This window comes from Alligator mississippiensis, chromosome 7 (genome assembly GCF_030867095.1).
Source record: "Alligator mississippiensis isolate rAllMis1 chromosome 7, rAllMis1, whole genome shotgun sequence".
Classification (NCBI taxonomy): Eukaryota; Metazoa; Chordata; order Crocodylia; family Alligatoridae; genus Alligator; species Alligator mississippiensis.
Window position 1 is genome coordinate 51,918,778 of NC_081830.1, and position 14,807 is coordinate 51,933,584.

The 14,807-nt window shown below is 44.5% G+C and overlaps 1 protein-coding gene across 5 annotated transcripts in view; it reads right to left on the reverse strand.

The window, feature by feature from the left end:
• Positions 1-14,807, reverse strand: part of DOCK10 (dedicator of cytokinesis 10) — a 275,097-nt gene that overhangs the window by 91,023 nt on the left and 169,267 nt on the right. For all 5 annotated transcript variants that reach the window (XM_059730950.1, XM_059730949.1, XM_019491796.2 and 2 more), the window contains exons 15-17: positions 4,915-5,037; positions 2,849-2,928; positions 771-958 (exon numbers count right to left, since the gene is read on the reverse strand). In XM_059730950.1, coding sequence (XP_059586933.1) covers positions 771-958; positions 2,849-2,928; positions 4,915-5,037 — 391 coding nt within the window. The remainder of the gene's footprint in view (positions 1-770; positions 959-2,848; positions 2,929-4,914; positions 5,038-14,807) is intronic.

Consider the following 14,807-nt stretch of genomic DNA (forward strand, 5'->3'; position numbering starts at 1 on the left):
TGTTACCTCCCAGAGAAACCATAGAAAATAAAAAAATGTGAAAAGAAGACCTTGCAGGTTTAAAATTGGGCATTAACTGCACTGGACAGAAGCAGAGTGTAAAATGGCCACTGTATAGCCCCATCTGGTCTTTAATTCATATTCAGTCAAAATTAATATGCAAAATACTTCTCCAGTTTCATTTAATTTATGTATGTAATTAAAATGTATGTCCTTAGAGGACAAAATAGCTATTATGATAATACCTAGTCTTTGAACTGTCTTTGTAGCCTAAAACAGCAGTCAGCAACATTTTTCAGCAGCAGATTGGAATGGATCAGTTTGGGTCACAGGTGAGCCAGTGCTAGGACCCACCCACTGCTGCTGCTTCTCTGTTTCCACTTCTCTCCATTGCCCAGCTGCAGTGTGGCCCAGAAAAGCTCCCTGCTGCCCAGCTGCTGTGTGCCATGGAATAGATAAACCTGCTGCTGCTGAGGCCCCAGCTCCAGGGGCTGGATCCAGTGGTTCTGCAGGCCAGAACTGGCCTGTAGGCATTAGGTTGCTGACCCTGGGCCTAAAAGTTTTCTTTAATATCTAAAATAACTTCCATGGAATGCTTTCTGTGTTTCAAGATTCCATATAAAGAGGCAAAAAAGAGAAGAAGTTAATTCAGCAGTTTTCAGCTACCTTGAGTGGTCTTATTGATTTTGGTGAGACTATTCATGGAGTAAGCAAATATTCAACACTATTAATCATATTGAATCAAGTCCTTAAAATATTGCTTACTGTACCTTACTGAAGCATTTTTGGCTATCATACTTGAGATGTTTTGGATAGATGTATATTTGGTTCTTATACACCCTATAAGGCCGAGAATATTTTGTTGATTCTTGTACAAATTCCTCCACTTCCACTGTAGGTTGATGCTCCTTTATATCATTAAATGGCTTGATTGGAATAAAAGATGATGTTACACAATCTTGAAAAGAACAGAAAATAAAGTTGTCACATTTTATGTTCTTTTAAAACACTGAAAATAAGCATTTACTATGAATTATCTACATGTGAAGGACCACATTAGTTTCAACCCCCTTTTCATCTATGTAGATCCACAGTAATCCCTGTGATTTATATTTGAGTAAATTCCTCTACCTAACTTTAATAACATAGCACTGAAAAGATTTTAAATTTACATTATCCAAGACAAAACATAGTAACGTTATCAACACTTATAATTTCAACAAAATTATCATTCTAAACATAACTAAAATGTCGTTAACAGATGACAAGATATTGTTTCTAGAGGAAATAACAACTCTTTGTATTCCAATTTTTTGTGAATTTTTACATTGAGCTGCTATCTAAAAGGCAACAAATGAGATGAAGCAATAGGTATTTGAACTAGATTTAATGTGTGACAGAATCAGGGCATCTCAATTCAGTTCAATAGATAGCTAATGAATAAAAATATCCTGTCAACAAAGAACAGAGTAAATGCATATCTAAAGTATGCTAACTGTAGGCAGTCAAGGACACTGATTCTAGAAGTATTGATTAGGGGTGTGCGAAGTGGGCCCTATTCAATTCAGATTTGGATATCCAGTTGCCCTTCTTGTACCCAAATACCTCTGTATTCCAATGACTGAAGCTGAATGGCATCACCAGCTCTTAATTTAATTCCTCACTTCCATACAAGTGCCCCACTTAGGAAAACTCAGACCTCTTCACAGGACTCAATCTTAACAAAAACATGCACTGATATAGCTCTGCATCCTAGACTGCCCCAGAGGTCAGTCCTGGGGCTGTTTTTGTTCAATATCTTCATTAATGATCTGGAAGATGGGATGGATTACATTCTAAGCAAGTTTGTGGATGACACCAAGCTGGCCAGTGCAGTACTAACACTGGAAGTTAAGGCTAGGATTCAAAATGACCTCTACAAAGTGGAGGATTGGGCCAAAAGAAATCTCATAAGGTTCAACAAGGACAAGTACAAAGTCCTGCGCATAGAATGGAAGAATCCTATGCACTGATACAGACTTGGGACCAACTGGCTCAGCAGCAGCTCATCAGAAAAGGACCTGGGGGTTACAGTGGACAATAATCTGGATATAAGTCAGCAGTGTGCCCTTGTTGTCAAGAAGGCTAACAGCATACTGGGCTGCATTAATAGAAGTGTTGCCAGCAGATCAAGGGAAGTAATTATTCCACTCTATTCTGCACTGGTGAGGCCACTTCTGTAGTACTGTGTCCAGTTTTGGGCCCACCACTATAGAAAGGATGTTGACAAATTGGAGAGAGTCCAGCAGAGGGCAATGATAATGATTAGGGGGCTGTGGCACATAACTTTTGAGGAGAGGCTGAGGGAACTGGGCTTATTTAGCCTGCAGAAGAGAAGACTGAGGGAGGATTTGATAACATGAGGGATAGGTTTAACTACATGAAGGGTGGTTCCAAAGAGGATAGAGCTAGAGTGTTGTCAGTGGTGGCAGATGGCAGAACAAGGAGCAATGGCCTCAAATTGCAGCAAGGGAGGTTTAGGTTGAATATTAGGGAAAACTTTCTCACTAGGAGGGCAGTGAAGCATTGGAACGGGTTACCTAGAGAGGTGGTAGAATGTCCATCCTTGGAGGTTTTTAAGGCCCAATTCTACAAAGCCCTGGCTAGAATGATCTAGTTGGGGATGGTTCTGCTTTGAGCAGGGGGTTGGATTAAATGACCTTCTGCAGTCCCTTCCAACACCATTTTTTATGATTCTACCCTGCAAGCAACTAAGTGTCCTCAGCTCCCACAGGTATCAGGGAGGTTGGCAGCAGTAATTTAGGCTTAAATTTTACAAACTCTGAATAATTATAAAATGTAATCATACTTGGGTGTTCCAAAGGGACACAATCTACTGCAATGTCTAGACTGCCAGGTATCGTCTGTATTTTGCTGATCTTCTCTGCTCTGCAACAGAAATGAAACATTTTGAGGAAGTTAGCACATGGGGTCGTTGCACGTAACTTGTGAGATCAAGATAAAATGAAATGTGGCCAAGAGTTTATATAATGAAATAGATTATGCAGTAAAACATTATATTAAATAGAGATACTCAGTTGTATAAGAAACACAATGACATTTTTCTCCTGCTCAGATTATAATGGGGTAATTGATATGAAATCAGTAACACCTTGAGAAATACTTCAAATAGTTTAACATTCCTCCTTCAGACCAGATTCTCTTTGTCATCCCCATAGCCAAAAGTTATGGATCTAAAACCATTACCTGCTTTTTAAAACAAATGGTCCTTTAAAGGGAATTTTGGGAGCACAGATTTATGGGGAGATCAAAGGATCATGGCTCATTCAGGAAAAACATCCACTAGGAGCCATGTGGAGAGGCAACTGAGATAGTCTGCATGATGCCCTGAAAACTGTGAGAAACCTGAAGCTGATTTGTTCTTTTCTATAAAATGGAGATGTTTCAGATAAGATGACTTATCAAAGACTAACCTTATACAGAGCACACTGGGAATGTTGACGCAGTTCATAGCCCTCCACTTGTGACATGAGGGCAATAAATTAAGACCCTGACCCACTGCCCATAGAGGATATGGCAATGACTTCACTGGGCACTGGATCAGTTCCTAAAATGATTGCATATAAGTAGAATATAAATGCTTCATCAAGTGATTAGTTATAGACTATTTTTAGAGTGGGAGGATTCGGAAGAGATTCTGGTCCTGATTTGCCCATCACTTACACTGGTGTAAACACTAACTTCAGTGTAATTAATGCTTGTTTACACTTGACTATGTATTTACATTTGACAAATAACTAAAAATCCACATATTGGCAAATACTAGACAGAAGTGGAGGCTGCCAGTATACACTGCATGGTTTGCTATGGAGATTCATATTGGAAAAAATAAGTGGAGAGGGAGCACCATTAAAGGACCATTTTTATATATATTTCCCCTTTTCTCACAAGGTTTTCTCTTTTGCTTCTTCATTTGTATCTCTGCTAATAGAATCTAACTATTTTAAAGTTGGAATAATGTTTATTATGTAAAAGGCCTTCCCAATTTCCCTGGCAAGATCAGTGTGACAGGGTACTGTTGGTGCCTGCCACTTTAAGATCTGGGCCAAGCAGACAGCAGGTACTTGATTGCGGCAGCCATTTTAGATCCCTGGCTGCCTATATAAATAGACCAGCTCCTTGGCTGTGAGGCTTCATGTATCACCTGGAGGTAAGAGAGGAGGAGCTGTAGGGAATGGCTAGGAGGCTCCTGGTCCTCAGCATGACCTAAAACTGCACCCTGCCAGGAGTGGGTGGCCTGGTGAAGCTCTCAGTGGCACGGGAGCCCCCAGGAAATGCCAGGCCAGTTACCACCCCAGTGAAAGGTGGGTTGGGGTGCCTTAATGCCAGCTCCCACAACCGGGTGGGTCACCCGCTAGTAGGGTCCAGAGGGCAGACCCGAGAGAGTGGGGCTAGAGGCTCAGAGGCCTGACATAGAGTATCCTTGACTGGTCAATGCTGGGGTGAGGACCAGACTGGTCAAAAGGGCCAGGGGCCCGCCACGAGGGATGCCCAGAGCTGAGGGCCTGGAATCGCGACTGGACTTGGAGGTGAGGCCAGGACCTGTGTGGCCAAAGTTCCCGGGGAGACTTTTTTGTTAATTAATTAACAACAAGGTGTGGCAGGTGGGAAGGTGGGTAGTTGGCCCAGAACAGGTGGGTGTGGCCATTGGTAGATGGGACCCGAGCAGGCCCAGGGTTACAATCAGCCAACATCACTCGTTGATCAATAATAGGTAAATGTGAAAAACACTCATTTTACATGGCTAGTCATGCTTCACAAAGTGAAGAGTGAAATTATGGCAAAATATTTTACACGGTATTACACACTATTTTATGTCTCTATCACTCCATAACCAAAGCCATTTTTCCTTACCTTTTATATTCTGCTATTAGTTTTATCAAGTCTTCAGTTGAAATCTTATTACTTTCCTGCCTGAACAAAGGTGAGAATCGGGAGTCTCTGTCAACATTTCCCTGATTATCCTTAAACACAGGTCTGCAAAGAAAAATAATAATATTTGATGACATCCAAGTATTTTGAATATTAAGTTCACATAGATAATCATTTACTTGGGATAATGTAGTTCAAATCCCTTTGAAGCAAACATGGTACTTTTGATTGTAAGTGATCAGAGTCGGAGAGGTGGCTATGATTTATTTATATATTTAGTCCTGCAAAGACTTATACATACATTTAATTCTGTTTAATTTGAGTTGCTCTACTGATTTCAATAAGATTGCCCACTATGAAAAGATTAGATCTCATAGATTTTAATGCCCGAATGCATGCTTAAGATCACTTAGTCTGACCATCACTGTAAGTATTATCCTGTGTCATTGATAGATCAAGACCGTAACTTCCTTCTTTTACAAAGCTGCCCAATCTTGATTTAAAGGATGCAATGGAGAATTCACCAAACCCCTAGGAAAATTGTTTCAATAAGTAATTACACTATACAAATATACAAAATGCACCTGAGTTCTACTCTGAATTTATCTAGGTCCAGCTTTCACTCATTAAGGTGGATAAAACTTTTGCAGGACTGGGATCTTAAAATGAAAGTTGATTATGGCAAGGATCTTGGGCTAGAATTTCCAACATCTGATGTCTTCTTTGCATCCTTCTAAAAGAATAAGGGAGACTTACCCAGAATTGACTTGTCTTTCTGCAAGTTTGTAAATCATTAATAAACTTTTGATTATATCAATAAAATACCAACCCAAAAGAGAGGAAATGCAGTGTAAAACCCCACCCCCAAAACCAAAAACAAACAAAAAACTCCAACAAACAAACAAACAAACAAAAAGATTAAGAGTAATAAATATCAGCTTTTGGATGCAGAGGAAATCAGTCTTGGCTGTTTCCACTTCTGTTTGCTGCCACTTGCAGGGTTTAATTAAGACATTCTTGTGTCCTTTGAATTTCCCCTGGAATTAGGCACATTAGTTTTTGGGATTTATAAGTCATCCAAATCAAAGAAACCTGGATTCGACTGGAGTATGAGGAAAGATTGCTTAATGAAAGTAAAATGTTTTGAAACAAAGTGCTGTTCTATGAATCATTTGGCCGATTGTTCTTCTCAATTTACTTCTCTATTCTACTGCCAGTAAAAAAGAATAGGTGCCAACAGGAAATGTTGCCAGATACCAAATAGTGAAGTAAACTGCTGGAAGAAGTATCTGATAAGAATGAATGTACAGTGTTGAATTTTAGCTAAATGAAATGGAGGGGACAATATTACATTTTCCATAACTTTTTATAAGGTTAACTTTTATAAAACTCAGAGATGTAACCTAAATCTTCTCTGTGAAATGTTTTTATCACCAGAGCATTACAATTCTGTAAATTAACTACTCCACAAGCAAGTCTTCAGCTTTCATTTAAGCCCTAGTAAAAGAGATACCAATAGGATCTGGCAAGCAAAAAAGCCACCTAATGATCTTCTTACTTCACAGATTTATTAAGGCCCATCTAAAGAGCAAAATAAGCAACTGGTTAGAGAAGCATGGCCAGAACCACAGCCAACATAAATCAGTAAAGCTTCACGAACTTCAGTACAGCCCTGCCAATTTACACAAGCTGAGAATCTGGCCCAGAACCTCGTAAACTCCTAAAATATTAAAATATTAGGCTCTCTAATAAGTAATTTGTGTGGGTAGAGAAGGTTGTAAGCACAAGAAATGCGTAAAAATTAATCTGAGTAAAGTTTCCCCATATTCTACCTGAAGACTAGACATATATTTATAAATCTGTGTAGCTCTTGTAGGAAAATGAGAATGGAAGATTGATTTGGCACATTGTAATTCTAATGCAACTGTAATTATGTCTGTGAGAGCTGACAGAACACCAAGTGAGACTGACTCCAGGAAGATATCATCAAGAAATCCTGAGTCATCACACTGAAGGACACACAATTTGGTTTTTACATAAAATAATTAAAGTTCCAATAGCCTGCATAGCACATACACAGTTGTCAGATTTTGGCTGAGTGAATGAAGACATAAAATCACACCATAGCAATCTGTAGCTGCTTTAAAGGGGATATTTCCACAATAAAATAGAAGTGTAGCTAGTGCCAGAAATTAAATAAATAGCAAACACATTTTTAGCTTCAGCTTTTTGCAATTTATCGTAGTCATCCTACCTTTTCTATGATGTCATGTGTGCCCTCTGCAAATTTCTATTTTCAAGTTATGCAAGTAGAGATAGATTTTAATGGGCTAAATTTTGCTTTTGGTCCTACTAGTATGAGTGCAAGATCACTTTAATGGCAAAGGATTTTTATTAGTATAAGTGAGAATAGAATTCTATGTTATGAATCCAATACATCTCTGGTGCAATTTCACTAATGTCCATGAGTTTATGCATGTGCTGAACATAGCATATGACTACATATGGATCCTACTGTGCTGAAACATATTTTCCAAATGCAAATTAATATTATTTCTACTTTTTTCTGTATAAACATACTGCATTAATCACAAGCATGAGCCTCAGAAAGGCTTGCAGCATTTAAACCTGCTGGAGTACTATGCATCTAATCAGGTTCTCTGTACTTTATTCCACATTTGCAGAGTCCACAATAACATTTTAAATTCAAAATCATATGATTTTTTAAAAAGAGATGCCAATTTTTATTATAGGATTGTGGCAGGGCACTGTTGGTACCTGCCACTTTAAGGGCTAAGCAAGTGCTTGACTGCAGCAGCCATTTTAGATCTCTGGCCGCCTGTATAAACAGAGCAGTTTGCTGCTGGCTGCAAGGCTGTATGCAACATCCCTGGAGGTAAGGGTAGGAGTTTAAGGGGATGGCTTGCAGGCTCCTGGTCCTGGGCATGACTTAAAACTGCACCCTGCTGGGGATGGGTGGCCTGGTAGGGCTCCCAGTGGCACGGGAGCCCCCAGGAAATACCAGTTACCACCGTGATGAAAGGTAGGTCGGGGTGCCTTAATAACCCCAGAGCTCACAACCAGTCAGGTTACACCATAGTAGGGCCAAGAAGGTGGACCCAGGATAGAGAGTGAGCTAGAGGCTCAGAGGCCTCACTTGAAACACCCTTGACTGGTCAATGCTGTGGCCAGGACTGGAAGGGTCAAAAGGGCCAGGGGCCCACTGTGAGGGATGCCCAGAGCAAAGGGCCTGGGGTTTCTGACTGGCCTTGGAGGTGAGGCCAGGGCCTGTGTGGCCAAAGGTCCTGGGGGGGGGCACACCTGAGAGGGGGAAGAGTTCAGGGAGCAAGGCAGCCCAGAATGAGGGTGGAGTAGGCTGCCTGATTGGAGAGATCTAGCTGGGGTCTGGATTGAAGGATTTTGGGGCCCAGTGTGGGGTGGGTAATGCTCTAAGAACTGTGGATGCCATCTGTGAGGCTTGGGCTGTGCTGTAGGGGAGGAACAGAGCTGCAGATAGTGCCCCCTGGCATCAGGGCAAGAAATGGGCAGCCTCCCACCTAATTAAGATCATAATTATATATCAAGGCATGGCAGGAGAGGAGGTGGGCAGCTAGCCTAGAAACAGGTGGGCGGGCCACTGATAGACCGGCCCTGAGAAAGATCCCTGTTAAAAAGATAAAAGCAGAAACACAACAGAATGTAGGGGTCTATTCTCTAATTTTGCTAGCTATGGACCTGATCCTTAGGAGTAAGTATAGACATTTGGGTGCATTAGGGGGATGTTAAATTGATTTAAAAAGGATGCCTGATATCAGGTAAGTCAGGATGGCAGGGGCTAGCAGAGGGGCTGGGTGTCTGCTGGGGAATGAGGGGAGGTGTGACCAATGAGGTGTGGGGGCAAGTGTGACCTGCAGGTGGGGTGCGTGGGGCTGGCGTGACCCATGGGTAGGGTGGGATTCTCCCCAATGAACCTACACCTCCTTCCATCCTGCCCCTCCTCCCCACCAGGATATACTTGCTCAGCTTCAACAGCAGCAAACACTGATAAAAGCAGTTGCATGCTGAACGGCTTGTGGAATGGAGGTTGAGAGGGCTAGCTGGTTGGGAGGGGGGTGAAAGTGGTTAGGGTGGGGGTGTCGCAGGGCACCTTAGTGCCTGCTCCTAGAGAGGAGAAACTGCCAGGGAGAGAGCCCTGGCAGGGCCAATTGAGCACAGCTGCAGGTTGCCGGAGCAACTAAGCGGAGCCAGCTGCCTGTAGGGGGCAGGGCCTGGCCCTTATGAAGCCCAGGGCTGAAGCCGGGCTAGCAGTTCTCTGCCAGCAGCCTTGGAGGCGGGAGCTCTGGGAGTGAGGATGTGGAAAGGAGCCGGACGTGCAAGTACAGCTCATGATAGCCCTGAGAGGATTGGGCACTATGGTTTAGCCAGGGGGCTTTATGTTTGTGTTATAGCCAGGAGGCTCTAGTTTACGTTTGGCTCTGTATATTACACCCGGAGGCTTGGGTGAGGCTGTAGGGGTTGGAGGAGGCCTCAATCATAGGGACCCCAGAGAGTGTGGGGTGCCCCAGCGCCAAGAGGGCGCGTTGACCTCAATCATCGGGGACTCACAGGGGAGTGTGAGACCCCGGTGCCAGTGAGAGCGCGCTAGGCCCTGAGATTTACAGGGCGGAGTTGTGGGCTCAGTTGAGCTCATAAGAGGGCGCAGTGTCAACTATAGGGACCCGAGAGAGTGCGGGGTGCCCTAGAGCCAAGAGGGCGCATTATCTGCATAGCGCCAGGGAAGGCGCAGCTTGCACGCCAGGGCGTGAGCAGCTGGTGGCAAGGAGCGCGGCCAGTGGGTCGCGGGCGCAACCGGTAGGTTGCAGATGGGGGGACATAGACCCCGGATCGCGTGCGGGGTACATAGACCCCAGCCCCAGAGCAAGGGGCAATTTCATTGAGAAGCCCCGTGGGGGCACGGCGAGCCCCAAAGAGGGGGAGCGCCACATTGTATTCTTGAGAAGCCCCGTGGGGGCACGGCGAACCCCAAAGAGGGGGAGCGCCATTACTGAGGAGCCCGGGAGCGGGGCCATTACTGAGGAGCCTGAGGCAGGCATGCCCTAGAGCAGGGCCATATTGAGGAGCCTGAGATGGGCATAGCGAGCCCGGCCGCAGGCTAGTGCGGCAACACCCCTCAGACCGAGGCGGGGCGCTGCGGTTGCCCCGAGAAGACAGGGAGTAGCAGCGCGGTGAGCCGGGGTCAGAGAGGGTATTTGTGCGGTTGGCCAGGGAAGGGCCGGGGCCCGCTAGGGGGTCCCTGAGCGGGACCGCACCATCAGGAGAGTCCCAGCGAGAGACTGGGCACGAGAGAGAGAGCCCAGAGTGGGCTACACTATAGAGGAGGCCCGGGAAGCGGGCGTACAGACCTAACAACGTCTATTACATCTGCGAGGCTTGGGGTGTGGTATTAGGGGCTGGTAGGAGCCACGCATAGCCCGTAAGGCTGAGGTGCTTGAGTAGCACCCATTGTACGGGGAGGCCCACGAGGGGTCCAGGAGCTTACGTGCCCGAGGAAACACAAGGCAGCCTCCCAATCATTTTCCTTAAGAGCAAAGACGTGGCGGGCGAGAATGGAGGATGCCCTCGGGCCGAAGTAGCGCGGTGAGAGGGCCTCAAGGAGATCACGGCCCTCCGCGAGGACCCCGCCGTGACAGGGGGGCATGTGCAAAAATAGCCCAGTGTAGGGGAAGGGTGAAAAGAGCAGCTCCAGGGCAGGGACAGTGGCTGGGTTTTCCCAGTCTCGGGGCTCCACAGGGAAAGCATACAGAAGTTCTAAGTATCAGCTTTATGATCAAGTAAGTTTGACACTACATAGATCCAGGTTTATCTTAAACTGTGTTCTGCAATTTTTAGACCAGTTCATGTTCATGGAACTTCTGTACAGTTACAGGTTTAGACTGAATGCTGGTCACTGAGATTGAGTCTGTAAGTGTAAGGTTGGCACCAGGATGAGCTAAGTTTAAGTCAGGCAGCAATTCTGAACCTGATTTAACCTCCCCAAATGTCTGTACTTAGCCTAAGGGAGCTGTGAGACTTCAAATTCTATCTGAGTCAAGAAAAGTGTAGGGTTTTTACCATTTCACAGGAACACTAATGAAAGATTCATTCATGCAAGTTAGGTTCTGGTCCAGATGGGGTTAGTGCAGAGTTGCCTTGTTTCAGTCAAGAATCTTGAGTGATGCACCATATTTTTCTAAGCTATTGATGAACTTGTGCAGTTCAGTTACGGCACATGCTGCCCTCTGGCTAGCTAATCTCTGTCTTCCCCTCTTCAATCTTGGAGTGGGGAGAGGGTTACTACATGCAGTTATACTAATGCAAAGTAAAACCTGGCTAAGGGAAAGATGGGAAAGAATAAAGGCTTATTTATAGTTTTAAATAAGACACACGGATGGGTGGATGGATGAATGGGAAAGGAAGGTTTCTTGATCTTCCTTCCGCTTATGCTTCAGTGATCAACCGGTATCTGATCCTAGGCTAGTATACTTAACCAATACACAATCTTAACCTTTTTATAGCACTGAGAGAGACAAAGAACAGTGCAGCAGCAAGTATGCATGAGGCTGGTCAGAGTTAATTTAAAAAGAAAAAAGAGACTAGGTTTGGTTCCTAGCCTGCATCTGCCTTCCATTACATTCTGAAACTGCTCTGCAAAATCCACAGATACTTATTCATATCATTTTGATGAATAGCCCTTTAGTTGATAAATATTTATGAGAATCCTTGAACTAGGTACAGTATCAGAACAAATTATTTGCCTTTCTTTTGAACATGTAAAACCTTAGCCTTTCCTTATTGACCTTTCCTTATTGATGATCAACCAAAATATATGGGAATAAAAAATAAACTAGCACTTCTAATGGCCATGCTTTGTTATTCTTTTGCTTCCCTCACCACTTCTTCAGATCCACAATCTACTGGTCTATAGAATCATAGGCTTCATATGCCCCTGGGGTGTTGACAGTGCCTGTGGGCAGCAACTAGTTTTTTACAGGGGTGAGTGCACCCACACCCACTCCCACTAAAGTGGGCAGACCATACCATGGTAGCAGCTGCTGGGGTCTTTTTTAAGTCCTTCAAGTCAGTTAAGAATTTTTCTTCCCCACTCCATTCCCCTCCATTCTCAGCAGCATGTCCTTTGCCTACCTCCCAATTACTCGTCGTCCCCACCTGGCACTGTTGTTGCCTTTACTATCCCTAGATGATGGTGGGGGGGGAGGTTCCAGAGATACTCCTGCCCCACTCCAGATGGGCTGCACATAAAGGTAGGCTTAGCCAGGGACAGCAGCAGGCATGTTCGCAAGTAGCATAGTGGAGGGTGGAGGGGTGGGGACCTGGCAGGGAGGAAGAAACTGTCTGCAGTGTTGCTGTCCCTACCTGAGCCCGGCTCCCCATGGAGCCTGACTGGAGGGGTAGAAGCGGCTCTGGACAACATCAGCATTGGGCAGGAGAGGTAGGGGAGGTCCTGCTGAGCAAGGAGAGGGAAGGCCAAGGGTAAATTTTTACCCAGTTTAGGGACTTAAAGAAAGTGCCAGGCTGCTGTTCCTGCAACAGCTTTGACCAAAGGCAGGGGTGAGTCTGTGCCACTGCACCCTCTCTGGATCTACCCCGACAGTGTCCTTTTAATCAGATGGGAGAAACCACTAAACAGACACGTCATATGCAATATTTATTATGAAGAACAGCCTCTTAACAAGGCAGCTTTGTGTGTGCTAGGGAGTACTGCTCCTGACCATTTTGATAGTGGACAACCCATCATTGACAGGCTTCCATTCCCTACTTTGTACATGTACTATAAATACAATGGGGATGTGTTACTGAGAAACTGCAGGGCCTTAGGGAGTCATGCTCTCATACCACATGACAGTAAGCAGCTGAGAATAGTAACAGAAAGAGAAGAAGCGGAGACTGGAACAAAACAGGTAAGAGAAAAGAATAACAATAAAAAAAAGGAGGAGAGGAATGTAAAAGGGAAAATAAAGGAAGGAAGCCACAATGGCGGAAGGAATCTCAGAAACAGACAGATGTCAAGTGAAAAAGGAGAGAAGTAAAAATTCAGAGGAAGAGATCAGAAAGTGAAACAGAAGGAAATGGATTATAGCAAAGAACTGCACAGAAGATGATTAGGAAAAGAAGGAGGGGGAGCAAGGGAAGGAAAACAACAGAAAGTAAATTGTTGCTATTGTTCATAGCCACCAAATAAAGGAAAACCTCTGTCACAAACCCAACCACAGGGGCCCCTAGAGCCCCAGATTTCTTCCCACTGTGCTGCTACTTGCCCCAAGGAACAGACTAAGATCGCATTGGGATTGCTCCATACACCAGCAAGCCTCAGATCCACTCTCTTATATCAGACTCTGCAGCTGCTGAGAAGAAATTTCTGCCAGTCCCAGAGAGCCATCCCATTGAATTATGGACAAATTTGTTATGTCCCTTTCTCCAGCCTGGAATATCACTAGGCTTGAAATCACCCTTTCTGAAGGCAGTCAATGAAAAGGTTTATTACATATGATAAAAAAAATAACACAAACAAAACTGACTATAGATTTGGAGGAAGAAAAAATAAACCAGAACATATCCTTACCTTCTTATCTAGGTATACTTTATCTTTCCTGACAGTCTTGCCAGCACCACCAGACATCAGCCCTCCTGCTGATTTCCATGAGCCCTGACTGCTGGGGTCTCCGACACTTCTGAGCTCCCTGCCAAACTCCTTCCAACCAGCACCACCTCCTACCAGCACTCTCAACAGTCACCTCAACTCTCTAGAAAGCTGTGGTGCCTGAGGTACCTGGCATACCTTTGGCTGGATGGGCCATTCCTTTCAGATGCCTTTGCTACACAGGAATTGATTTCCCCACTACAGAAAGACAATGGCTTGGGGCCCAACCCTTTCTGCCTGTGTATGGGCATAGCAATTCTTCTTGCCAGCAAGAGAGATTGAACTGTTCCACTCCCTTTCCTTGACTAAACTGTATCCCAAACCATAAAGATATATACAGGCAAAACAACACAATCTGTAGAGTGATAACAGTAATATAAGTGGATACAAGATGACACTGGAGATGCAGACAGAAGTGCAGCTGTAATTCAGAGCGATTTCTGCAAACCATTCTGAGTTACAATGTTACCCCAGACCAAACAGAAGTTCACCGTTGGTTCCAGGGGAAGAGGAATCCGGCTGCCAGCCTGCAGCCAGGTTCCCACAGCAACAGCCAGGGTCTCTGCCAGTGCTCACTGTTTTCAGAATGGGAGGGGGAAAGATAGTGGAGGGAGCTTGTTCTTGGTGCTCCCCAGCTAGTGCTGAAGAGTGGGGTGGGTGAATTGGATCCCCCCCTCCCACCCTAATACACCTGTCCCACCCTCCAGGCGAAAACAGTTTCTTATGACTTCTTACAGTCATTGCAATGCCACAGTATAAACAGACATTACACTTTTATCAGCATAAGTGATTGGAAATCAGTCTATGACTGTAACAGGCCAGAAGTTCAGCACACGTAGATTGTTTTAAAAATGGTGGAATATAGTCTAAGGTTTGCTCCTCCTCTCCCCTCCACCAAAGGGCAAATGTGTGTTCTGTTCACTATCAATCTAAACTGCCTCACTTACAGAAAATCGCATAACTTAGATTGATTTCACCTCCGGCTTTTTAAATGTTTGTACCTAGCCTTAAAGTTAGGCACTGAATCTGTGTTTGGGCTCATGGAGAGGGTTCTGCTTTTCTGTTTTATCAAAGAATTAACTTTGTGGAGAATCTCCTGAAAGAATTTCAACCTTGAAACCTGTCTGAGAATTTTTAGCATCAAATCACTCAGTGGAGCTTATGCCAAAGTGAAATT